Source organism: Dermacentor silvarum, chromosome 6, assembly GCF_013339745.2.
Source record: "Dermacentor silvarum isolate Dsil-2018 chromosome 6, BIME_Dsil_1.4, whole genome shotgun sequence".
Classification (NCBI taxonomy): Eukaryota; Metazoa; Arthropoda; class Arachnida; order Ixodida; family Ixodidae; genus Dermacentor; species Dermacentor silvarum.
The window spans coordinates 67,920,143-67,947,370 of record NC_051159.1 but is presented as its reverse complement, the minus strand read 5'-3'; the positions used below and the strand labels follow the sequence as shown (position 1 = coordinate 67,947,370).

Here is a 27,228-nt window from a genome sequence, read left to right as displayed (position 1 = left end):
CGTTATAGGTATAACTGTAGCGTTATATGCCTTATATGTCGCCCGCAGTGTGCGTACATATAGACGGCCCGATAACATACGCTCCTAAACTTAGACGCACTAACTTTTGCCCCCGTATACACGCGGCTCCCGGAACTCTCACGCAACTGTGGCAGCTAGAACGGACTCGGCAGGGGAGTTCAGCTATATACGCGACAGCAGGCGGGTGTTTCTCGCTGAGCGAGCTGCTGGAACCGTCGCAGGCGGCCAATATGCGAGCGGGGCGGGCGGGCTGGTAGGGGTGGTCTCCCTTGCTCACCTGTCGACGACAGCGGTTGCTCCCCCCCCCCTCCGCGCTTCCGATTGAAATTCGAAAGCGCGCGCGTTAATTTATATACGTGCAGCGCCAGACAGCGCGAGCGCCTCGCGAAGTTCGGGTGGAGACGGAAAGTTCGCACGGTGTGCGCGGTTTGCACCGTGTATACTGCTGCGTGGAGAGCGAGGGTGGAGTTGTGGGGAGGAGGAAGAGGAGAGTGCACAGAGGTGAACGCAGTTGTGTAGTTTCGCGCCACTTCTATACCACGCAACACCGGGGCAATCTGACGCCGGAGAGCTTATCGTATTCGAAAGCGCCACGTGAGCATGGGAGGCTGAACACGCTTAGCGAGAAGGAAGCCTTCCGCGGCAGGGAGTTTCAGCTCTCTCTCTCTCACACACCTCGTGGCTGTATAATCGCTGGCGTGATTCATAACACCTCCCATATACCTGGCTGCGAGAATTATTTCTTTCGTTTAGAGGTAAGTTAAAATGCGTACCGAACTGACAAATTTCTGTGAATATTCAACGATAGTTTATGTTAACGCCCTATTCACTTTTCTGAATAAATTTTAAACGATGTGTAGGCGGTACGGATGAGGTTAGAGGCAGAGGAAGGAAATAGTGATTGTTATGCTTTAAATTGAAAGCATCGAACAACTTAGACAGTCCGTTGCTTGATAAGCAACCGACGTGCCGGCATCTAACTTATTCAATGAGAGCACACAAGCCTGTATTTATATTAAATAAATATTATAACTGAAAGTACATAACCAGTGTTCTGAAGGACGGATAAATGCTCCTTTCTCTTGATGTGTCTATTTATGTTTACGTATCAGTGATGCAACTAAGTTATGTTATGGTACCCTTCACTTGCATATGCGTATATTTAATGATATATGTGCACCATATAAGTTGTCTCATATATAATATGTGTAGTAGACATTGCAAGAAATTTTTATGCACAAATGCGTGCTCGCTTGTGCTGCACTGAATATGTGCATTGATGAGCATTATGGCCCCATAAATGTCAAAATTGTTTCGCGGAAATCATGCACAGTTACAGGAAACAACGCGTGACGGCTAAAAACGTGGTGCAAGACTGGCAATGTTGGAGTCTTCGCATAGCTTCCTCCCGCTTCAGTAATTATATTGACTTGTTTATAATTATCATCGTGAAACTTATAAATCTTTTTGCAGTTGTATTGCTCAAGTCGAGGCGAAATTCCTGTCTTTCAACGCCGCTCTGTCGAGACGCAAGCACTTCCACTTAAGTTTGCCTGCTGTGTACTTATGCGATTATACAGTTAAATCGCATGCCTGGGATTTTCTCGAAACGTTAAACGTAAACATGCATGCCAAGAACGTTGCGTCGTCGCGATTTTCATGCGTGCTGTGCATTGATGCTGCGGAGCCGGGAGTGTTTCGTTTGGCAACTTCCAAAAGCCTTCTTAACACATTCGCTGCGTTCGGCACAGAACAATTAGCGTCAGAGCTGCATGGTTCCAAAAGCTTTTCTTTCTCTGTGTCTGCCGGTGTTGCGAATTCCTGCGCTTAAACACACAGGCATCCGACGAACGCAGCTCGAGACACTCGGATTCCTTTTGCCGCTGTCTCGCACGCCTTTCGAAATTTTCGCGCTCACTCGGTGGTTAGGTTGTAAAACGGAAGTGGAAGGGGGAGGAAGAGAGAGAAAAAAAAAAGCGAGCGAAACGAAAGCACTGTTCACTGACGTTTTCTTTCTTCACCGCGAAAAACCTTCGTGTGAAAAGAGCGACGGCGATTCGCCGGTGAGCACTTAACGCCCGTGCCGTCGCTTTTTGTTTCGGAAGTTTCCCACCGCGGGTGCTTCAATTTTTCGGAGCTTGCATAACTGGCGAGCGCCAAACGGGCACCCACGCACGTGTGTGTGCTGCGCACGACGAAAAACAACTCGACCAAGGTTTTTGGCTGAGCCCTTCTCCGGCACGGTTACAGCCAAGGACCGCGCTGCTGCGAACGCTGAAACAAAGGGGGGCCCCTCTAAATACGAGATGAATCTTTTGCGAGAAAGAGAATGAAAAGGTAGAAAGAGGAAAAGCAAATGAAACAAAATGAAGAAGGCCGCCGAAGAGACGTCGAAGAAGCAGAAGAAAACTTAAGAGGAGCGTTTCGCAGCTACAAACATATATATAACGAAGAAGCGTCGCCGAACAAAACAGCCGGCGCATGCAACCTTTTTCTTTTTTTTTTTTTTTTTGCGTTGCCTGGCCCGCAGTCTCCTCCGGCCGCACCGCGTCGCGAACGACGAACAGAACAAAAGAAGGCGGCTCCGCTCCTAATGGTAGCGCCATGGCCGAACCCATGCAGCCGAAGTGCAGCAGCAGCAGCGGCCTGCAGGAGCTGCCGAACTTGCTCGAGGAAGGAGCGACGGCGTCGGCAGCTCTTGAGAAGACAACAACGGCTTCGAGGAGGACCGCGCGCGGCGGAGGCCAGTGGCGCAGCGGCAACGGTGGTGGTTGCCTTCTTTCTTCCTGGCCCCCTGAGGTTGGCGCCAGAAAAATTCTTTCCAACGCTCCGCGCTGCTGCTGCTGCTTCCTCTTTCGACGCTGTTTCCATCATTACTGTTGTTCTTCTGATGTTCCGTTCCCTACCTGCCTCCGCTGTGGCGACTTTCTTTTGGCAGTGTATAGTAGTTTTGCGCGAGACTGCGTAGCCGCCACTGCTGCTGCTGCTGCCGTGTCTTTCGTGCGGAGAGACCGTCTTTAAATGCCAGGTTGGCGTGCGCGTCCAACCAGGGGCTTTGGAAAGAGCGCTTCTGCTGCTGGCAGCGGAAGGAGGCAACGAGAGAAGATTCCCCCTGCTCGCCCTCTTCTTCCTCTTAGTCCTTTCGAAAATGGTCTTCTTCTGCCGGTCGGCGACGGATTCCTCGCTGACGTCTCTTGCCTGTCTTACCGCTGACGCCGCGCCGCACTGTAAGCACGCAATGAGAAACGCCGTGCCTGAGGTTCGTTCCGTGCGTGTGAGCTGGAGACGTGTAGTGTTTGAACGGAACACGAAAGGAACAAGAGAGTATATACGGCGGCGTGACGCACATCTCGATTTTGCCGTGTGTCTTCGTGCGCGCTTGATTATTCTTTTTTTTTTTTTCAAACCAAATGAATCGATTCGAGAAGGCGCGCGGCACTGAGGGACGCGATTGTATGGTAACGTGGTTTTCTTAAGATTTTAGCTGCTTCCTTAGCTCCGACTTAGCAATCAGGTTAGATAAGAGGAGACCACTGGTGTTTCGCGTACGCTCTTATCTATTCTTTCCCTTTCCCTCTCCCCAAGCGTAGGGTAGCCAACCGGGACCGTCTTTGGTTAACCTCCTCACTTTTCCCTTCACTTTTCCTTGCTGTTTTGCTCTATGTAGTAAATCTGTACTTCTTCCGCCGCTTTGTATACTGTCCGCCGCGAGAAAGTCATGTGCTCTGCACAGGGCTGCGGTGGAGCTTTGATGACTTCGTTGGCTCGGGACAGTTTTTGTCAACATGGAGTTGCAGGGCTCGCAGTGTCATCGCTTTTCGTGCGTCAGAACGCTATGCATGTCTATGTAGGCAAAGACGCCGACGCGATGAATATTGCCTGCCAGCCTCGCAATTCGAGGCTGAAGCACCACGTTTGACCATTCCTTGCGAACGTGACGGAGACGATATAAGCTGTTGCTAACATATATGCTTATGTCGAGTCACTGTGAGGTCCACGAAATAAAGTATGGCATGCCAGCTCAGTCTTCTATTTTTTGCACTACACGGTTGTCCGTCCACACCGTCGTGTTGAATGTCATCATGTGTTTGTTTCAGGTCTCTCGTCTATACGGCGATGTCGCTGTAGTAATCGGGACAGAGTTCTCAGCCTCGCATCTGTGTGCGTCTTTTCACTGTGCGAATAACACCAAATGGTTGGCTACCCTACGCTTGGGGAGAGGGAGAGGGGAAGAATAGATAAGAGCATACGCGAAACTCCAGTGGTCTTCTCTTATCCAACCTGATTGATAAGTCGGAGCTAAGGAAGCAGCTAAAATTTTTAGAAGTCCGTCGTGTACGTCTTACGGTTGCTGCAATTTTCAGCGCCTAATATTGGAGTGCTCCGCTTTCAGTGAGCAGCGCATGTCACTATAGTGAGGGACTATCATCTCCTTGGCCTACCGTGTACGCGCACCTTAGACGAACGTTTGTACCCATGCAGTGATTGTGCATCTCGACGCGATCAAGCTCATTGCGCTCTCCTTATCTGGTATTAACTAACTTAAGTTCACGTTTGTAACTTAGAGGCTGTTTCTTCTATTTAACGTTTTTTTTTTTTTTAGTAGTGTGACCGGTAGTGACCTGCTGTGACCGGCCCTACTGTGTGTGACCTGTACTGTGTGTTCTACTTTATTCGTTTAGATCTGTTATCTGGCTCTTTCTTTCCTCTTTCCTCCCCTTCTTCCTATCTTCCATCTCTATGTTTCTGTCTCTTCCTTTCTGAAGAGTAGGCAGGCGTTGTGCCCCTTCCGGTGGCAGTTGCCAGCCTTGCTCGCTTGCCCTTTCCTGTATATGTGTTTTCAAATAATAATAATAATAATAATAATAATAATAATAATAATAATAATAATAATAATAATAATAATAATAATAATAATAAACACCAAACGTCGCTGAGCCTTCTTATTTTTTCCCATGCAGTATTAACCGAAAGGACAGGCTGATTGATCATTGTCATCTGGATCTCTGTATACGACACACATGGCGAAATAAGATCTAGCCTTCATGGCGGAAAGACAGCGCTAAATACGGGGGACAAGAAAGGAAGGACAAGACTGAGCGCTGTCCTGTCCTGTGGACGACAGGACGAGGCCTGTGCCTCCTTCTCCCGTTTTTCAATTGCGCTGTTGTTTCGCCATGAAGCCATACCAGCAAGCTCAAGTTACCCTTTCGCTGGGCCTCGCCGTCACGTTAATATACCAAGCACATGACCAGCTGCAATGCTTACCGGCAGCAGTCGGCGGTTTCATTGGGGCCTGTCTTCGAAACATCACAGTGCATCGTGCAGTGTGCCATAGGCTCACTGCACGATGCAGCCGGGTCGATTATTGGCCAGGGTATTGTCATGGTAAAGAAAAAAAAAAAAAGAAGGCGCGGTGTCTTTGCTTCTTTCTTTCTTTTGTCGTCCTCGTTCAATTGGCAGCTACGGCTGGCCGTACCTGCCAATAGGCACCGTGTAAGTAGCCTAATAAAATATTGTGCAAAAAATATTGTTTATCACTGGGTGCATGCTCACGTGGTGATCCAAAATGAAGCCGAAGCCCTTCACAATGGCGTCTCTTTTATCTCATTTGTCGCTTTGCTAGTTAAACCCAAGAACTGAATATACCGAGTCTTAGTATATTTCATGTATTTAAATGGCAAATGAGACATCCATTCAATCCGTAACAATTGCTACAAAGGAACCCCATACGGGTTCCTCGAAAGAAAACCGCCGCAGTTGAAGAAAAATTCCGTCCAGGTCCGGGACTCGAACCCGGCACCACCACCTTTCCGGGAAGCCGCTCTATACCATCTGAGCTAACCAGGCGGCTAGCAGGTGGCAGGGCGAAGTCGAATTTATCAACAACTCGAATCAAAGGCAAGTGTTTGACACAATAGCTCAGCGGAAACCCGCTATAGGTGGAGAGAAGTAATTAAATGGAAAATGAGACATCCACCCAGTCGTAGCAATTGCTACACGGCTTATGTATCGCTTATTTCATGTATGTGTAAGGCTATTCGAGCTTTCTGTGAAACGTCGGTGGCGATTGGTCTTTTTCTACGGGCTATGCTTGTATACAATTATTCATTCGCTTGAGACGAGTTCCTTCTTATTTGTGAGCTTAATTTCAGAAATCGACGATATTTGTCGTGCCCGCGTTCGTTAAAATTTCGCTTAGCGGATCATGCATCTATAAAGCCGTGCCTCGTCGGAATGCACATATGTCGCCTGAAGCGCGAGAAGCTAGCTGAAAAGCGGCCACTTTGGCACAACAATTGGCACGACGGCTAGCGATGGCGAGCAACGTTTGACCAACTCCTATTAATACATTGTATTTGAGTCGAGTCAAATTTGGATCCTTGCATTGATATTCCAAACAACATTCTTAGTAACGAAAGCTGGACTTCTTCCTCGCTTTCCGGTTTAGCTGGTTTAGGTGCAGGACGTCTGACCGCCTTAAACGCTATACTACATCTTCACTTGCGTGGCTTCGAACCTTCCTTCATCTTCCTCGCGCCAACCGCAAACAACGCAGCGGTCAATTCTTCCTCGATGTCTTTCGCCAGGCGCGCATGCATCTCTGGCATCCACGAATTCCAGCGCTTGCACGTTGCAATCAGCCTCGCCTAAGCCGCGGGCGCTGAAACGCGAGTTCAGTCTAGCGTGGAGGCACGTTTACGGCTTGCCCGGTGAGCGCGGCCTGCGGATGAGCCGCCGTGTATCTCTCTGAAAAGAAATCCACCGGCGGCATCCGAGCTCCGAGATAGGCGGGGCGCGCACCGCGAGAGGAGAGAAATCCGGCAGAGCCCGAGCGTTCTTGCGTGCAAGAGCGCTTTCGAACGATCTGTGTATATATAGCATAGCATATACGCGCGCAATCCGAGCGCGCGAGCAGTGTGGTTCGACCTTATCACCGCGCCGCGCGACCCCTCCGAAGGAAGCGTTTCGCTCGACGCGCGCTCGCGCAATCAACCTTAATTAAATTCAAATTAATGGCTTCCGAAACCAGGTTCTGCACGTGAATAAGTTATGACTGCCTGATATACCCAGCTGGCCGCGCGCGGTGGCTGCTGAGACTCGGTCGCACGAACCGTGGTCCGCTGCTGCAGCTGCACCAGAGGGCGCTGTAGGAAGAGAGAGAGAGAGAACCGCCCCGGATGATCTGATAGAGCTGACAGTGAACCATAGCGCCTGCGGCGCTTCCTATCTCGGCGCGCACGTCGAGTTGCGTTTTCCACAAGCGAAAAAGCTTACCAAGCAGCAGAAGCAGCAGCAGTACCGCCAGCGCTTCCGCTGGCGTTTTTTGCTTCGTTAGTGACGCGGCCGCGCCGCTGCATGCGCGCACACTGTGTAGCTTCTGTGTGTGCAGAGACGGGTTGCGCGAATATCGAGAAAAAAAAAAAAAAAGAGCGCTCGAGGCATGCAGCTAGGTCGACGCTGATTTCGCTCTCGCTTTGCGCTTCGTTTCATTTTCCTCTGAGAAGTCGCAGGTCTGTGGCGGAGAATGAGATTACGGTAGCTTTATATTTATCTATATATATTTTTTGTTATTTCTCGACTGCGCGCTGGATAGTTTCCGATTCCCTTCACTGCTTAATCTCTAAGATAAAGGCGAACTGTAACGCATGCATCTCCGGCCGTTGTCTGTCGTGGGACCGCCAACAGAAAGAACGTATATCGTGAATTGATAGTATATGGTTAGGCTTAGTTAAGTTCTGCAGGCCTGAGAGAAAAGGCAATTAATGGGGTATCACATTTAGAGGCGCCTGGTGCGCATATAGTTCCTTTTACATTCAGTGTGTTCGAAATATAAAGTCTGTGGGGTTACGGTGAAGGTCAGGAAGAGTTAGCTGCAAAAACGTTAGTTTCAATGGTGTGTTTGCACATAACTTTTTATCACCAACATCATGAGACATTCCCGGAAGCTTCTGGTAAATTCGGGCTTATATAACTTTCACTATAGGAAATAACAAACACATGTGACTGCCAAGCTTACATCATTATGCGATTGTTCGTGTTTACATGCTTGCATATTTTCATATCCAAAAGGTCGATCCTATAAGTCCATGCATGTGTGCGAAGGCATATTTCCGTTTCACTTCTTTAGCCAGCAGTCGAATTTATTCCCGATAGTATAGTAGAAGGCTTGTCGCTGAGGTCTCTGCGAGACTCTCGGCAGAGCACCACGGCATCTTGATGCAATTTCTGAAAAGTCGCTGTAAAAAAGCTGCTTACTTCTCTGAGAACAGCTCTCCCATTTACCGTGCACCGTCATCCAGACATGATTGCACTGACGCAGAACATGCTGGTTTGCAAATTGAGCACATGCCTATAGACGGCTTGCACTGACGTCATTGTAGCCGCCATGTTGGTGCACCGGCATGATGATAAGCTAGGTCCGCAACGTCACGTGAAAGCTTTCAATAAGATGGATTGGACTGAAGTGCTCGTTGTCGCCATGTTGGTGCCCCGACACGGTGATAAGGTGGGTGCGTGACGTCACGTGAAAGCTATCAATGCATGCATTCTGGTTGCCAATCGTATGTGTGTCGGTAATCATCAATGTCCCGCAGAGGCTTTCTAATACCCATATATAATATACCGCATTGTTGCACAGACCAAGAACCTCAGAAGGCCTAAAATGAAGCAGTATATGAGAAGCTCATGCAGCGATTACAGGCAAACGACGTGCACGTCCCAGTCAAGTGCTCGACGAAGGCAAGAAGCTTGGAATTCTGAACGCTGCCACGCTAGGATGTTTCAATGCACGGTATAACAGCGCACTCCTGTTTCAATACCGTATACACGGCGCTCCCATTTCCTTTATGTTAGTATTCGCTCTTTTCTTGATATATATATATATATATATATATATATCTATGCATAGGGACCCTCTGTGGTATAGCTGATATTGCTATATATTGCTGTGAACTTATCGATAACCTAAGAATTGTTGGGGTCCTGGTCTGGGGTGAGTGGTTCCGACCCGGCTGTCCCACAGAGGGTCCCTATGCCCGCAATGTTCCTGGCCTGAACGCTACCCCGAGTCGCAACAGTACTCATATAACATGATTTAGATATGAAAAAATAGCAAAATTATGATGAGCACCTCATTCTGGGCATATATAAAGCTGAAAAAGGTAGTGAGGTCTCGTTGAATAATAAATGCATGATGCATTACAATGTCTGATCATTCATTACTTCGGCAGGATTATATTGTCAGCTATTTTATATACGCAGGCATGTCACCAATAGAAGACTGATAGGCACGTTATTATTCAACGTTCTAACCCAGTTGTGACCAGCTTGCCATTCAATTCCTCATGATGATATTCCGATTTGCGCGCTGTATATAGAACCTTCTAACAATAGCCTGTTTATATATATACTTCTCATATACAGGCTGCAACGTTCGTCAAGGCGACTGGCGGTAAACTCAGTTCAACAAACAACAACGCTTCGATTGTGCATTCAGCCTGGCGCTTCGCCGTCCCATAGGTGTTTCGGTCGTGCCGCATTTCCCATGCCCTGCCGTTGCAAATGGCGGTCGGCGAAGGTGGCCGCGTGGTCTGCGGTTGGTCGTATGTCAGGTCGGCGCAGAAAGGGGGGGAGGGGCGGCCTTCTTTTTCCGTGGCCAGTTCTTGACCGCCGTTTCCATCTCAGCGGGCGATCGGGGAAAAGGGCCGGTCACTCGGGACCCTCGAACCACGTCTCTTCCACCACCAGGGCGCAGTGCGAGGGTTGGTCATTCGTCATATTAGAGATTCTCGGAAGGCAAAGCCCAGCCGCCGCGGCCCCGCTGACGTCTTCTACGCATATCCCGCTGGCTTCTTGAGGCTGCGTTTTTCTTTTCTTCATCATCGTTTGTTGTCGTCATTGTTGTTTCCGCTTTCTTCACCAACGTGTAATTTACAATCATTGTCCCGTCATTTAGCGCTCATCTGAATAAGTTTCAAACGTGTATTTTGACTTCCTTCGACTTGTTCGATGTTCGTTTCCAGGGAGGACTTTGCAGCCGACTACCGTTAATTCGACCCTTGCACGATCGCGAGATTAGGTTGAATTATCCAAAAGGTTGAATTAACAAGCGGCATCCACTAAAAGGTAAATATAAAATAGCTTCACGCCTATATAGGAAAGTAGTCGCTCCAACTGCTGAGTTTCTTGCGTTGTGAAGCTTTTAGTAACCGCTGCGCACATGAGGAACACTGGTGCGGTCGAATTAATCGAAGCGGCATGCCTTCTCGTTCGAACTAAACTAGTTTTCCTTCCATAACAATGTATGCTCTCTGGTCGGAACATTCCAATTCGTTCGAATTAAACGGAAAGTCGAATTAAGCGAGGTCGAATTAACGCCAGTCGACAGATCAGAAAGTGCTCATTATCTATAGCACTGTGTTAATTTGCAGCGTGTATCAGGGCCACGATTTCGTAGCGATGCTTTTTCCAGTGCTATTCTTTATTGCGTATCGTCAGGGGTCTGAGCGACGCTACGCGTTATCGTTGCCTTCAGCTGGATGGGAACGCCGGATGTTAGGAGTGGTGTAGAATCGAGTGGAAGGCATCGCTACGAAAGCGTGGCTCAGATTAAATCCAGTGTTTAGATACATCCAGTTATTGTGTTCGAATCTCGTTTCGGGCATTATATGCTAATCCTACGTCATTGCGTCCTTCAACGCCTTTACGCAATGCGGACATTCCTTAATTGAAGCAGTACTGAGTGGTGCATTTAATAGGTCTATAGTTGTCTGACACTATCTTGAGGAGGAGGAAACAACTTTATTTCGTCAATTTGGTTCAGTGAGCGGTGGCTACCAGGCGAATTGCTTTTTGGCACCTTTCGATAACCATTCGTTGTCGGTGGCGCCATTGTCTTGATTATCTGAGGTCGCGAAATGTATTGGACGTTCCAAATTTTGATACAATTCAGACGACATTTGGGACTACAGATCCTGACGGGTGTATTAACATGTAATCGTTCTCATTACATTTTAAACATATATATGCTTGGGTAACGTTTGTCACTGTGAACGCCGCCTTTCCGACTCGCCGCGTTGAATAGTTAAGTGCTCTCATCACCGTCTGTTCCCACGTCTAGCGAGCCACTTATAGCTTCGACCTATGGTCACCGACATCATCTCCGGTTTTCTCGCTGCCCGTCTGTTCAGCATGCAAATTGTGATGTTTAGAAATACGTCATGCTTGTCGACGTACGCATGCGTGGAGGAAATGTCGCGAGAGGTGGCTTAAAGCCAGGAGAAGCACACGGGATATATATGTTAACACAACAAAAGGCGTTATTGCGGGACCTTCCAGAAAGAAAGAAAAAGCGCGCACGAGAGAAGATACGCACTCAGGCGCTCATTTGCAAATGTATATTATCAGTGGGAAACACGGAAGTGCGCCATTTTAAACGCCTGCGAAGAACACTGACCACTACATATCCTGTAACGAATCACAGGCTTCATGCGCACGCATCCGTAACGGACGGCTCAGATTGAGATCTCAACCGAGTGCTAAGTTCATGCATGGGGATTCAGTGGCGCCTTTTTTTTCTTTTTTTTTTTGTATCAAAGCTTTGCGTCCAAGACCAGTCGCAGTCGTTCAGCTTACATATGTAACTTTGGCTTTTCGGTCCAACAGCCGTGCCTAGAAGCGTCATGGCAGGAAAAAGGGAAAAAAGAAAGAAGTTGTACTGAAATACACAAAAATATCACATGCTTCACCTAACTTTATAGGTCTCTCGTTGCACTTATTTCCCATTACGCGTTTATGCGCAGGTCGCTATTTTTTTTTTTTTTGCGATAAGTTTTTGTTCAGCTATAGCCTCCTGCCAAGATATTTCATATGACAGGAATCTTAGCTTGCATACTGAGTCAGCAAGTGTTATGCAACCAAATGCTGCATACTTATCATCTTCTGCAACCAACCAACGGAGTCATCACGAACGTTTCGCGCAAGCCCCCTATATGTTGGAAGAATCGCTATGTGAGGACTAAGCGACTGATTTTGGGGTATATTTTGATGGTGTTTATGTACCAAGGGGGGAAGAGAATCTGTAACATTTCATTCGGTTGAAATTTTCGCCCATGACTGCACTCTTCAAAAAACGACGGCATATTCACTAAGTACCGACAGGTTACTTGTGCAGAAAAAGTACCGTCTTCTTAAGAAGTGACGGTAGGAATGCGGTAACTATAGTAAGATTCACTACCTGCTGAAGCTAGTAAGTAGCACTAACTCAAAGACTCACACACATAGTAAAAAGGTCGTTGTGAGTACTAACCATATATGTATGTCAGTAATTGTTAGTCGCGATATTCACTACGTTTGTAGCACAGTTACTAATGCAACTGAACTATAATTACGAACAACACATTAGGGCCTATCCGGCTTATAATTTCCGCTTGCATTAGCAATATTACATCGATGATATTGCAAAAGTATAACAAGGCAGCATGAAAACGAGGAGAACAACATCCTTTAGTTATATTCGTAAAGTATTGGTATACGTAATCTTTAGCAGGGACATTTTTGCACAATGATTTCGGGTAACAATGTACGCGACGTACAATGTATGTACAATGTACTCGCGAGCCTCTCGTCAAGCCCCCACGCTGCCTTTTTGTCTATCCATGGTCCCAAACACTCTTGCGATGCATACGCTGTTCGCAAGTGTCATGGCTACTTCAAATGCGTTAAAGGAAGGTTATATGTGCCTGATCGCAGTGATAACACGAGAAGCAGAAGCTGATCGCAGTGGTGGCAACAGTGGTGATCATGAGAAGGGGAAAGTGTCTGTATACTGCAATATACTTCAGAACTTTCCTGGCGTTCGCAGACAATACAGAATGAAAAAAAAAAGAGACACTGAGGCAGAGGAGCAGTAACCTCATTTTGTATAACTGGATAAGCATTAGTATTCGAGCTGCCTTGACTGGCTTAGCTGCAGAGACAGGAATTGACTATCAGCGGCAAGCCTGGATATGCACGCTGTAACGTGTCACTTGGATCTCTTAGTGATGGCATTAGTAGTCAACACACATTATTAGTACAGCGAACGCTAAAAGCCTTGCGTACGCAATAGAATGCTGGATCCAAAGTGTGGCTATATAGCGCAGAACTCTGTGCTGCCTACTGCGAATCTACGGCCAGTATACAGCATACGCGAAGATACTGTGTACGATACACCGGGCTGGTATTTCGTAGCGATGCCTTACGACTTATTCTATACTAGTCTTATCATCCACCGCTCACGGCCGGCTGATCCCGTTGATAACGCGAGCGGACCGTCGCTCTGACTACTGACAAAGCGCGATAAGCGCGAAAAGGCATTAGCACCGGAAAGGCATCGCTACAAAATACCGGCCCTGAAGGCGGTTCGTCTCAGCTTCGCGGTACATAAGACGTCGATCCAGGCAACCATGGTCAATCAACAGGCCACGCGATCTCAAGCAATTACGCATGTGCGTCGCTTCTGTGCGACACCCACCAAACCTATGTATTATGCACGGGGCGTCCGCGTGCGCGCGCAGTTACTCGGCGGAAAACACGGCAGCCCCGTATCTACCTGCTCGCACGCAGCGTGCGCTCGCGTGTGTGTGTGTGTGGGAAGACTGCCGCTGCTGCTGCGAGGAGACGCGGGGGTCGGTCGCCCCGTAGATCGAAGCCGTGCCGCCACCGCGCGCGTTCACCTGCAGTTCGCAGCGGTCCGAAAAAAGGAAGGGGGCCACAGAGGAGGAAACGCGAATGGTTGCAGCGGCAGCGGCGCAGCGGACGAAAGCGCGCGCACACACACGCACTCGGGCGCTGGCTGGGTGGTGGTGGTGGGGGGGTGCAGAGCTGCGTTTTCACATCATCGATCAAGCGCCGCGGCCGTTGCGAAGCGCTGGCGACTACGGCGGACATGGGCGAAGGTGGGAGGGTAGGGGGGGGGGGGGGGGGACGTTAGGCAGGGGAGGGCGGCCCGCAAGCGTCGTCCTTGTTCCGGGCAACGTGAGCCGAGGGCGAGTGAAGGGGCACCCGCTGCTGCAATATGTACATAATGACGGCGCAGCTCGAGAACGACGAAAAAAAGAGGGAGAAGCGCAGGTATGTATACGTATATATACGCATGCGCGCCGGGCATGCATGTGTCTCAGCCGCGCACGTTTCCCTGTATCCCCGCAATACACAACAACGCAAAGGATGCGTTGGAACAATATCACGAAGCGAGATGCTGTAGGCTGTTCACTATGTATAACGATAGCGCAAGTGCGACTATAATCAGGGCGCCGCGGCGCTGCGACACTATAGCTTCTGCAACCGGGAGTGCGCAGTGGGGAGTTCATTTACGCTAGTCAACGAACGCCGATACGAAGAACTCTGCGAGGCATGAGACAATTGGAATGTGTCATAAGAGTAGTGCGGCGAACTAAAGACGAAGAGTGAAATACACTCTGTATTTGTTTTCCTTGGCGCTGTTCATGTGGTGCAGTGAGAAGCCACGTTGCAGCTATAGTATGTGGTCTGTGTTAGGAAGAACGGATAAGAAAAATATACAAAAGGACGGACAATGTTGTGGCTCGCAATTGAAAGATATTTAAAAATAATAAAAAAATAAGCCTTCACCAAAGCTACACATGTCATGGTTTCAATGAAGTATTTCACTTGCGATGATGATGATGATGATGATGATTTATTGGCATCCCCTTTGAAACGGGGCGGCGACAAATAGTCACCTAGCCTGCTTGATTTAATCAGGTATACTATACATGTTCTTTATCTTGCATTTTTGTATACCTATCATTATTTTTCTTTTTCAAAAATTTACCTTGTACCGCTGCCTATGATTTTAAGAGATCAGGTCGCATCCATCTTTTCCCTACTTTTTTTCCACCAGTACTCTAATCGTCTCTTGCTGATCTCTACGGCTGATCTGTTTATGTTTCCTTCCACTTTAAACCCAAGCGCTTCTGGGAGTTGCACGTTACCTACGGTTTGCGCATTGTGCCATTGTCCGCCCTCTTGTTTGGCGCCTCAGACACCACGATGAATCTATATCTATGCAATCTTTGCCCAGTTTTCCATGCAATCTTTGAGTTTATCGCAGCTGTGCATCACGTCTGAAAGCTGGTCACAATAGTCGAAAACGGTGACAACAGCAGTGGGAAATGGGAGAGAGAGAAAGGTGGGAGTGAGAAAAAGAAGGATCGGATCAAGCGAGATCGCTCTATATCTGCGGTTCGGTTTGGTTACGCCACTTTCAATCGCTGTTCTTCTTATTATTATTTTTTTGTCGTACGTAAAATAGACTACTTGCGTAACTTTAGTCGTCGCAACGAACCAGCCGCACCGCGGTCCACGCCTTGGTATTATAGGAGCACGCGTTGTACGTGTGTATACGCCGCTCGACTGCCGCGTCGAAACAGGCACGTGCGTCTAGGGGACGAGGGAAGAGCGAAAGTCGAGATGGGGCGCTGTTTGTGTATTCGCAGCTCGTGCTGTCGCAGTGAGTGGATTGCGATTGTCGCCCTTGTAGGACATATCGCGCGGGATAAGCTGCGGGGTGGCTTCGCCCCCGCGGTCTGCATTTCGTTTGGGCCTCCTCCGCTCTTAACGACCGAGTGTGTTGTAGCCGCGCGTATGCGATGCACGTTCCGTATAGGCGCTGCCTCGCGAATGAGAAGTGGAATCCGAATGACGTGCACAGCAGAAATAGGGACGCCCTGCGCGTTGGGAAGATTAAGAACACGAAAGTCGAAAATGGATGTCCCCTTGCTCTCTCACAATTCTGAGCGCACGCGGACGAGCGCTATGCGGCATTTAATATGCGCAAAAGTACATTTGCATTTCGTATATATCGCGGGAAATAGATAACTAGTTATTTTTCTGTAACACTTAGCGGTATGCTCTCCCGCTTAGGAGGGGGACGGGGGGGGGGTTGAGATTTGCGATAAGCTCTGTTGGAAATTTTCCGTTGGTTGTAGCCGTCATAGGACTTTGGAGTTGACGTTTATAAGTGCACCTGGCGTGTGCGGGAGTTGAAGTGTTTGGGCGAGGTAAGCACCGACTCAACCTCGTCATTTTTGTTGTTAAGCAACCAAATGGCCTGTTAGGCCAGAACAGTCAAGAAAAAAAAATGTGAGGCATAAAAATTCCTTTATTCGGGCACCTTTTTCCCTGCAAAAGACTGAATAAGTACCCTTGCATATATATATATATATATATATATATATATATATATATATATATATATATATACCAAATTTTTCTGCTGCTTTGCTTTCATTATGATCCATAATTGTGTATTTGCCCAATTGATATACGCTAATGAGTAAACGTGGCTTTGTGCATATTCAGCTATTGGTCAACACTTCGTCAACGACATGAGCGTAATTACGTTGCTACCTATACACCGGCATTGCTAACGTGCCTCTATACCACGTGGGTTCGTTAGTCACTTTATACTTGTACTACATGTTAATTAATGCTGTATGTCGTGGATTATTGGTAGGAAATGCTGTAACTACAGATTATGCCAACAAAGCCTAGGTAATGAGCTCAGAAAGACAGCCTTTCTCCATGCGTTGTCTATGGTTGTTACATACTTTGTTCGGCTCGAGTGGTTTATCTCAATCCTTTCCAAATTCCCAAAGTACAATGCAATAATGTGAGCATCCCTTTTTATTCAGTGTTTTGCTTATGTAATTATGTGAAACAAGCAAAGCTCGCTGAGTGGAACATCACTGCTGCGGACGTCTTCATCTATGCCCACTGAGAGAGTTCTGGTGATCTTTTCAGCTAACCGAGAATTAGTTCTCGCGTAGCTCTGCTTGTCAGTTGAGTTGAAAATATTTTTATCGATAATGCACATTCATGTGCTTGAACTGCAGCGTGGGGTCGCTTGCTTCTTTCGTTATTATTTCAGTTAAGGAAAAAAAGAACAGGAAAGCGGCTCAGTGCGAAGCATCTCGTACCACCTGGTGGAGTTGACAGAAGCGGGTATGGGTGAATTGTCGTGCTGAAGTAAAACAGATGAACACGCCTCTGCCAACATCGCAGATTCGCAGCGCGAATCTGCATTTGCAGTGTAAGCGTCGAATAATACATTAAGTCATTTGACTGCTTCCGGTGGAAGTATCTTGTGTTACTGAAATTTTGCTGCAGCACCGAACTCTGACCACATAGTTTCAAAAGAAGCGGTAGCCAATAGTATGTAGGTTCAAACTGCGAAAGGCACCAGCAACAGCACCACTGATATTGTCACGGCTCACTGGAGACAAGAGCGAAGAGCGGTATTGAATTGAGACAATTAAGAACAAGCGCTCAGTTCAAGCTTCTTCTTCTCTAGCACCTCGCTTGCACGCTCGAGGTCGTCGTCGTCGTCGTCGTCAGCATGGTTGGGCACAGATAGAGTCGCGGCATTTGCCCCCCTCCAGAAGGAGAATCGTCCCGATGATCGGCGGGTAGCACCCGCTGATCACCAAACCAGTGCCCATGTCATTCAGAAAAATAAGGTTTCATGCGCACCACATGCACAGTCTCAGGCAGGTGCTGACGGCGCCTCGAGCAGGATGGGCTGTCAGGAACGACTTCATAGTTGACGTCGCTAAGGCTTTGTAGAACCTTGTATATGGTCCGAAGTATCGGCGTAGAAGTTTCTCCGCGAGGCCTCGGCGGCGTACTGGAGTCCAAATCCAGACTCTTTGGCCGGGCTGGTAGACGACGCATCAATGGTGTTGATTGTAGCGTCGGGCATCTTTGGTCTTGCTGGCTAGTTATGCGAACGCGCGCGAGCTGTCTTGCTTCTTCGGCGCGCGCTCTGTCTCGGAATCGGTGGAATCGGTGGAATCATGAGGCAGCATAGCATCTAGCATTGTAGTCACTTCTCGGCCGTGGAGGAGACTGAATGGTGTCATTCTTGTTGTTTCTTGCCGAGCCGTATTATAAGCAAACGTGACGTAGGGTAATATTTGGTCCCAGTTCTTGTGCTCCACATCGACATACATGCACAGCATGCCTGCGAGAGTCTTGTTGAGGCGCTCCGTAAGTCCACTGCTTTGCGGGTGATAGGCTGTCGTCCTTCTGTGTGCCGTGCCACTGAACGTGAGTACAGTTCCCAAAAGTTCAGCCGTGAACATGGTTCCCCTGTCGGTTACTACGACCGCTGGAGCACCGTGCCTCAGGACGACGTTTTCAATGAAGAACTGTGCGGCCTCGGCTGCTGTGCTGCTCGGAAGTGCCTTGGTTTCTACATATCGCGCGAGGTAGTCTGTCGCAACTATGGTCCACTTATTTCCGGCGGCAGATATTGGGGATGGGTCCAAAAGGTCCATCCCAATTTGTGCAAATGGTGTTTCCGGCACTGGAACAGGATGTAATAGTCCGGCAGGTTTCGCAGGTGGCACTTTTCGTCGCTGGCAGTCAAGGCACGTTGCTGCGAGCCGTGGCCAGTAGTACTTCTCTTTGATCTGTGCTAATGTTCTTGTGTACCCTAGGTGACCTGAGGTAGCTTCATCGTGACAGGCCTGCAATATTTCATTGCGGAGAGTTTTAGGGACGACTAGTAGATATATGTTCTCTGTTGAAGAGAAGTTATTTCTAAAAATAACACTGTTGCATATGCAGAATGATGATAGGTCCCTTGAGAACAATCCAGGCTTGTTTGTGGTGCGGCCTTCTAAGAATTCAATTAGAGAAGCGAGCTCCTGGTCCTCTTGCTGTTGTTGAGAGATGGTGGACCGCATCAACAACTCCTAAAAAGCCTGTGGATTCGTCATCATCTCCGCCTGACGACTCGATCGGCGATCTGGAAAGGCAGTGCAGCATCTAAGTGCTGCCTTCCCGATTTATAGACCACTGTCATGTCGTACTCTTAAGCCGTAGGCTCCAGCGTGCCAATCAGGCATGTTGGGATCCGCGCGGCCGAAACAAACGAGACATGTCCTCGGCAAACATGGAGACACTTTCGTTGGGCTTCTAAATGCGCAACTCGAGAAGGCGTTGTGCATTATCTCGGCGATCAGTGCTTCCGAAGGTATCAATTAGCCGACGGCAAAATTCGTCCCACGTTGTCAAATGTGCCTCGCGGTTTTGAAACCATGTCCCTGCGCTACCTTTAAGAGCGAAGTACACATTGGAAAGCTTCTGCTCCGGACGCCACTGATTGGCCCTAGCTACGCGTTAGTACTGGTCCAGCCAGTCTTCGGCGTCTTTATACGTGTAACCGCGGAAGCTTGTGGGGACTAGATTGTTTTGAACAGTCACCTGTGTTCTACTTGCTAGCGCCATTTCCTGAGTCGGTGCGGTCGCTAACGAAGTTCCTTGCAAGAGACCGAATTCCGGGCACAGACCTTGCAGGCGGCGGCTTGCGCGATGCACAGGTGTCTCAACGCGTGGATGATGTCTTGAAGGGCTGGACGCAGGGCTACTCGCAGGAGTCGTCCCAATCATTAGGCGAGGATGCGATACCCAGCACCTCCACCAGTGTCACGGCTCACTGGAGACAAGAGCGAAGAGCGGTATTTAATTGAGACAATTAAGAACAAGCGCTCAGTTCAAGCTTCTTCTTCTCTAGCACCTCGCTTGCACGCTCGAGGTCGTCGTCTTCGTCGTCAGCGTGGTTGGGCACAGATAGCGTCGCGGCAATATATACAATGCGCAACTTACACCACTCTACAGTCTGTTCTCTACGGATCTGTTCAACAAGTGGTAAGCGCCCCATTGATGCTGCAGGAGATGCTTATGTGGAGCAATGGCTGTCTTCAATCGCCTGGCTAAACCCGCCTGACGCTACAACACACGACCACTACCTCCACCACACCACTCTACAAGGGCAAGTCAACTTGCATGCCGAGCGAAATTAACATTGCCTTAAAATTTCCGGTCACTCTTTCTCTTCAAAAGAGGCTTATCATATACGAATGACCCTGTATAGTTCGTACACGAATCCTCTAGCTTCCTTTTCACCGTCCTTTCGTTAGGTTCTTGTCGTCACGTTTTTAATCTCTCACACTCCCTCTAACACGATTATCATGACCAAAAGCATATTTGTATCTAAAGCGAAAAAAGAAAAAAAAAAAGAACCATCTATATAGGCGGCGCTTTAATCCATCTTGGCTTCACTCTATATCTACAGGCATCCACCTTTATACAGGGCGTCGAATGATCTCATCGGAAGAGGCTTCTATCTCGCCTGTGTTAGAGAAAAAAAAAAGAATCACCGTCCGGAGAAAGCAATCTTACGCGAGAGCGAAATGCCATGGCCCCTTAGCCGTCAACCTTCCGCGGCCGTCTGCTGAACGCCGACGACCCAAGATTTATGCTGCCCTACGGCAAAGCGCCGCCAAGCTAGAGGATACCTCCCAATTCCAACCTTGCATTCGTTCTCTGCTTCTTCTTTTCTTCCAACTCCAAGTACCTCCTTCCGACAAGCGTAGAAACTGGTCATAATTAAGCTCGGCGGGTCTGCGCCTGTCCGTGGTAATTAATTTTTTTGTTCTCCTTCTTACCCCGCGCCGCCACGATGACGCGCGCAATTACACTCGCGATCGGTCCCCAAGCTTTGGGCGCGCAATAATTAACAAAACGCCCGCGACGGTGTTATGGGAGTAAAATAAAAAGTTGCTGCGCGCGCGCACACATACACACACTTGCGGTTGGCGTAATTCGGCTCGTTACGCGACGCTGACTAAGAGAAACACTTAGCTTCGCAGTGTACTGGTTATGCGCTTGCTCTTATAGGGTATGGGTGTGTGAGTCCGGTTGCGGGAGCGTAATCAGGTGGACAAGTAACTACAGGTCAAAGTAACAAAACCAGACAACCTTGCCGCAACTCTCCTGGAGGCATTCCTCAAGTGGCAGATGGTACGCGCTGAAAACCGGCGTAAAAACTGCAGCGTGGCTTCAGACGACCGGGCCGCGAACCGTGAAGGTGCGCTCTTATGCGCCCTGAATTGTAATGAGCCCGCGGGAACGGCCATTCGCGAAAGCGAGAATTGCTCTTGGCGATGTTGCGAAGAAACGGTGCACCTATATATGTATACTGCTGACATTACAGAAAACACCTGTCGATTTCATGCCGTCGTGTGACTTTCAAAGTAGAACAAATAATGTGCGCAGGTTCGAAACACTTGCCAAATCATTTATCTTGGTAAACGGTTGCGCGTAGGCTAGTTGGCTCTTGACCAATCGTGTTTTCTTCGTGTGTACCTTGCTAGAACTATGCAGCGCAACTTCGCATTCATTATCTCGGTAGCTTTAGTAAAAGCACGCGCGTTCTCGTTTAAAGGTGACCGCCGCGCTGTTTGCATTAAATGAGTGTAACAGACTTGCTGATTCTGATGGCTTAGTTATTTGTTGTATCGTTTACATGGGGCATCGATCGAAAGCAGCCGTTTATCAGTAACTATACTGGCGCTTCAGTTATAGTACATAGCACATAGCTCATCTAGACTTGGAGATAGTTCTGGCTGTCTACGTTGCACGTGGGGAAGGGAATACGGTGATAAAAAGAGAATGAAAATGTCAGGGGAGAGAGCTGGGAGCACAAACGAAATAAATCGCGTACATTATCTAGTGGCAGAAGACAGCGTTCTGAAAGTCTATATAGACCTCAGGAATTTGAGCGGCGCAGAACAGCCTTCGGGGCGAGTTCATATGGGAGCACTGGTCTTGAACTTCTGTGCTCTGATAGTAGACGATTGTCAAGTCTATCCAGCATTATGCACATCACTTGCCTCTCGGCACTTACTACTTGCAGATAGAACTCAGCGTTTTAAAGACGAAGCCTTTATTGACATCTTACCACCATATTTCCATATAGGGTATGTTTCTAGCCTCCTTCATGGACCTATCCTGCAGATGGTGCAGTCTAGAAATGTGAGCCGATCCCTAAGATAGCGCGTAAAAAAAATTAAGCAGTCCGACGTTCTTCCTATTTCCTTCACGCGAGGGTGACGCGATAGAGTGCCGTGCGTAGTGGTTCTGCCCACCTTGATCACCTTGTGTCGCCCCCAACTTAATCAGAAGCACTGTCTTTCATCGACCTCCACTGGAGGTTCGATCACCTTCCAGCTTTCTTGTAATTTATCTGGCATACCTTAAAACTCACGTGGCACTAGCTCAGGTGGTTATAACATTGTGCGAAGCCATGGGTTCGTTTCCAGGTCGCGGCACTTTCGTTATGATGGAAAGGGAATGCGAGCACACTCGTGCACTTCGATTTATGTGCCCGTTAAGTAACACAAGTCGTAATAAGTAATCATGAAAACTACTTGATTATGTGCCAAATTCTACTGCTACCGTGCTCGACGCTTATGATTACCAAGTTCGTGTTTTTAACGCCCTGAATGTGTATTTGTCTTTTTTTTTCTTTTTTCGGCAGTGCTGAGCTGCCCGGGACACTCATCATTATCAGGTGAGAGCCGCATTTCCCGAAAATTATGTTTTTCAACGCAACTTTATTCTTTTTAAATTTTTTTTCCTTTTTGCCCCTTGCTTGACCTGCAACAAGTTTAACAGCTGTTGCAACTATAGCGGTCCGAGCACCGTACGTAAACCTTGCTTTTAGCATTTGCCGGGTCTGTGTATGCGCAGCCGTGTCGGCGCTGATGTCATGGCGTAGCGGTTTCTGCTACACATGTAAATGTTACTGCATTGAACCTCTGTATCGCCTTTTGCAAGGTTATACATTCATACATCCGACTACGGCAGTGCCTGTAGTCGGTGCTAATCAAAAAAGAGTATTGAGATTCATTTTTTTATTTGCCATGTTTATTTCTTGTTTTTTTTTTTGTTTGTTTTGTGTGGAGTGAAGGGTTTCTCTTAGTCCTAGAAAAATAATGTCAAGCGTCAGAGTGCCCTAAATACCTTACTATAATATTTTTTTTCTACAAACCAGTTTCTGTTTGTAGAAGTACCACATGCGACTGCCACATGCGAGTGCAGGCATAAGGTGCGCAACACCCCTGTGTTCATTCATTCATTCATTCATTCATTCATTCATTCATTCATTCATTCATTCATTCATTCATTCATTTTTCTTTCTTTGTTACCTTCTTTCTTTGTTTCTTTTTTATGAGAAACGTCATCATACTTAGCGTTGTGGCTACACAGTGTCAGTAAATCCTGCTCTGTGTCATCGCGTCGCGATAATGTCGACGACCCAATGTATGCGGCATTTAGAGAGCATCTTTAGTATGAAGTTGAAACATCTTAGCCCGTATTCACGAAAAGCTCATACGGTAGAATTGTTCGTAAGAGCAAATTCCAGCCAATCTTAATGCTGGACATAAAATTACCGAACGCAGACGGCCAATGGTACAAACGAACGAAAGGCACTGTGAAAGCGGCCCCTGTTTTTCAACTGTAATACATGCTAAGTTTGTAAGTTTCGTCTTTTTACGTGCCTCTTGTATACTGGGTGTTTCAGCGAACACTTTCAAAATTTATTTAAGGTTGCCTCAGGCAGATGGCCCAATTTTAGTTAATGAGCTGGTCTACTCGAAGAGGCGGACATTACTTGCACAAAAAATTGAAATGCATAATCGAATAATTAACAAAAATCCACTAATTAAGTTTTTAACTAATTTCCTGATGGCCCATATTGCAATTTACAAATTGTAGCCGCGGAGTTCGCAAGGCGGATTCACTTGGAACGAATTCTCGGGATGACACCAGTTTCGAGATATGAATTCCCGAACTTTGCGGAGAAATGCATTGGCGTTCCAGTTAATTTTGTGCTTCAATGCTTAAAGCGACGTTTTGTTGAGAAACTTACTGGAACGCCAATGCGTTTCTCCGCAAAGTTCGGGAATTCATATCTCGAAACTGGTGTCATCCCGAGAATTCGTTCCAAGTGGATCCGCCTTGCGAACTCCGCGGCTACAATTTGTAAATTGCAATATGGGCCATCAGGAAATTAGTTAAAAACTTAATTAGTGGATTTTTGTTAATTATTTGATTATGCATTTTAATTTCTTGTGCAAGTAATGTCCGCCTCTTCGAGTATAGACCAGCACATGATAATCCCATTACAATAATTTTGAGAAATAAACGTCCAGTGATTTTAAGACCTTACTATCTCTATAGTTGTGCTCTAAAGAAAGTGTCGCCATCTGAAAAGAGAGAAAGAGAGAGAGAAAGACTGTTTACCCTTCGAACGAAGAACTACAGCCTTAGTTTTCGTAGTGCTTATATATTTTAACTTGTTGTTAGTTGTCCATGGGCCAGTCTTTTTTTTTTCGAAGGCATAACTTGCTTTCTTAAACAGCTTCTTATCATACAAAGAAGAGGCCAAATATGCTCGTATCGCCCGCATAAATAATAACTTCCGAAGAGATAAATACTATATCATTGTTATTTATGTTAAACAGTATATAAAGGGCCAGAATGCTTCAGCGTGGTGCCTCTGAAATAATTTGCTTCCGGTTTGACACTATGTTGCCAATTGGAACGTATATACTGCAGTTTATGCGACATATAACTTTTTAAGTGATTTAAGCGGGAGCCAGCGAATGCCGTAGTGGTTTGGTTTTCCAAACAGGATGGCATGGTGTGTGTATAATTAAATACTTGAGTAAAATCTACAAAACTTCCAGCAACAAATTCTTGCTGGAAGTTGCAACAATATGTATTCCAAGCAACAGTATGTATTCCTTTTGGTCTAGCAGGGCCAGCTCTGGACCGCTATTTTGTAGCGAGGCATTATGACTTATTCTACTCTAGTCTTATCATCCACCGCTCACGGCCGGCTGATCTCGTTGATAAGACGAGCGAACCGTCGCTCCGACCACTGACAAAGCGCTATAAGCGCGAAAAGGCGTTATTACTTTAAAGGCATCGCTACAAAACACCGGCCCTGTAGGTATATTCTCTCGGAAGCCATACCACCGTGATTTAGTGATAACGTATTTTTCACAAATGATATAGAGGCGGCTAAAAATAACCTATTAGAGGCCTTTGGATGATGTATAATGAAGGGGCACGCGTCGATAATTTGAAGCGTTTTGCTTTATATAGTATCACTCGCATTTTCGAAGGGAAAGTGCCAGTTGAAATGCAAAGGTTCAACATGGGCGTTATCTTATCAATTGCGTATTTAACTTGTTCGATATAAACGTAATCGACATCGCAGCTCCGAGTGTTATTTGTACTCAAAAATGTTGAACAGACCTTCGCTTCAACTGCTCCCTACAGCAAATTTTTGTCCCCTTTCTTGGGCCCAAAGTGTAATAAGACTGCGTTGAACCTGCGTCAAAATCTCTGTAAACAAAATAACCGTTAAAAGCATTCACCACTGCTTCTCCTGTCATGAGATTTCCATCATGAAAAGTTTTCCGCACCTTTCATCCCTTTCATTTCGCCCGATCAAGGAATTTAATTTTTTCCATAGTAGGTATATTCGCTTGGAACATGAAGCCAAAATTGGAAAACCATAATTTTTAAAAATTTATTTCGCGCTGTACTTAGGGCATTGCGGAAGCGTTTGAAAGGAAGCTTTGATCACGCGTTTGCATCAATTTTGTGAAGAATTTATCCTTCTTATAAATTTTATTTTCGCGACTGAACGTGTTACCCACGGTTTCCGCGAACCTTTCCTTTTCACACGACATTTATTATATATATGGGAAGTGTTTTTTTTTATACAGATAGAAGAAAGGCTCAACAACAATAATAAGCTATATTTGCACCACTATATTGAACAACATTATGCCAACGCACTTTGCTGATTTATAAGCGCAAATAGCACAAAGCTGCAAGTGACACGCGCTGGTATAGCTTGTAAGGAAGACCTGGATTTACTATTTTTAACTCCGCTGGTTTTTACACGGCGACATATTGCCGTGTGGTCACTAAAGGAGCAGGGAAAAACATCAGCAACAGTGGGCTTATCACAGACACAAATCGATAGTAGTCTCTGCAAATATATGAAATGACCTGTGTAGAGGTGTTTGTAACATTTTCACGACCATTGCATGAAAGAACATTTTCAAAGTCAAACTTTTTTTTAAACTATCAGAGTTCGCATTATTTGCCTAATGCATTCGAGGAGTAGTTAATTGTTGTAAAACGAACGTTTTCATGGGCCCGCAGCACAAGACCACAGGGACCGACATGAAGGATACAAAACAATTGAGATATCCCACAAGGCCAAATGTGTACCGATATATATTTAAAAATAATTAAGAAACAGAGGAACGGTAGTCTTCATTTTTGGAATATTTCTAAACAAAATGTAGCTTTAAATATCAACGATCTTGAGCGGTTCCCCCAGCTCTGATTTTATTTACTGCAACAACAGCAGTCTCTCAATGCGGGCACCGGCATATTCTCAAGAACAACTTATTTGCGATGCACTCAAGGTTGTCCTCGTTTGCTACATCATTGCTTGTTGTAGCATGCATGGGCCCGCGGAGCGATCGATTATCGAAGACAATGCAGGAATGGTCACTGTGTTTTCATCCCTTCAGTTCCTTGAACTTTTTTCCTGACTGCTTTTTCTCTTCCCTATTCTTTCCCCTTCCCCTTCCCCCAGTGCAGGGTAGCAAACCAGAATCTTTTCGGGTTAACCTCCCTGCCTTTCCCACCATTTTTCTTTATCTCTATCTCTATAGAAAATACGTGAATGTAAGAAATACTTCATGTCTGATGAAGTAAAACTAAAAAAGCCTGGCTTCGACTGAGTTTCCAACCGATCTTATCGTTTTAAGAAACTATAGCCCTTAAGTTGCTTTTTAATGAATATATTGCTAGATCAATTGCATAGATTATATGCATTTTGTTCATCCTTTGCTGCGACCATCCGTTCTCACGTCAATGCGCCGATAAACTTGCGCGACCGTACCTGAAGTGGTGCTCGCAACTTATACCTACCGCGCGCTCATTTTGAACATGCAGTGTGTGCCAGGCAGCCGTCCCGTTTGCTGTACAAGTGCACGGCTCTAACTACTTAGTAGCAGCTAGCGACTTTCCCACGGGAATGTAAACAACAGATGACGTCTCTATGAGCGAAAACGTTTTACACCGAGGCTCTAACGTGCCCTGCACACGTCGACTCGTTACATTCTCGAGCTTCCTGTCGGTGCTGAAAATCGAGCGATCGAAGCGACGAGCCTCCGGGAAGGTGCCGGGCGTAAACAAGCACGCTGCATGCAGGCCAACGCAAACAGGAGTAAACTGCAGGAGAGGAGGTGGTATCTG

General features: G+C 46.9%; 1 protein-coding gene across 1 annotated transcript in view; it reads left to right on the top strand.

Annotated features, from left to right (window-relative positions):
• Positions 1-27,228, top strand: part of LOC119455058 (uncharacterized) — a 178,423-nt gene that overhangs the window by 131,606 nt on the left and 19,589 nt on the right. Inside the window, exon 5 of the mRNA XM_049669032.1 lies at positions 22,412-22,444. Coding sequence (XP_049524989.1) covers positions 22,412-22,444 — 33 coding nt within the window. The remainder of the gene's footprint in view (positions 1-22,411; positions 22,445-27,228) is intronic.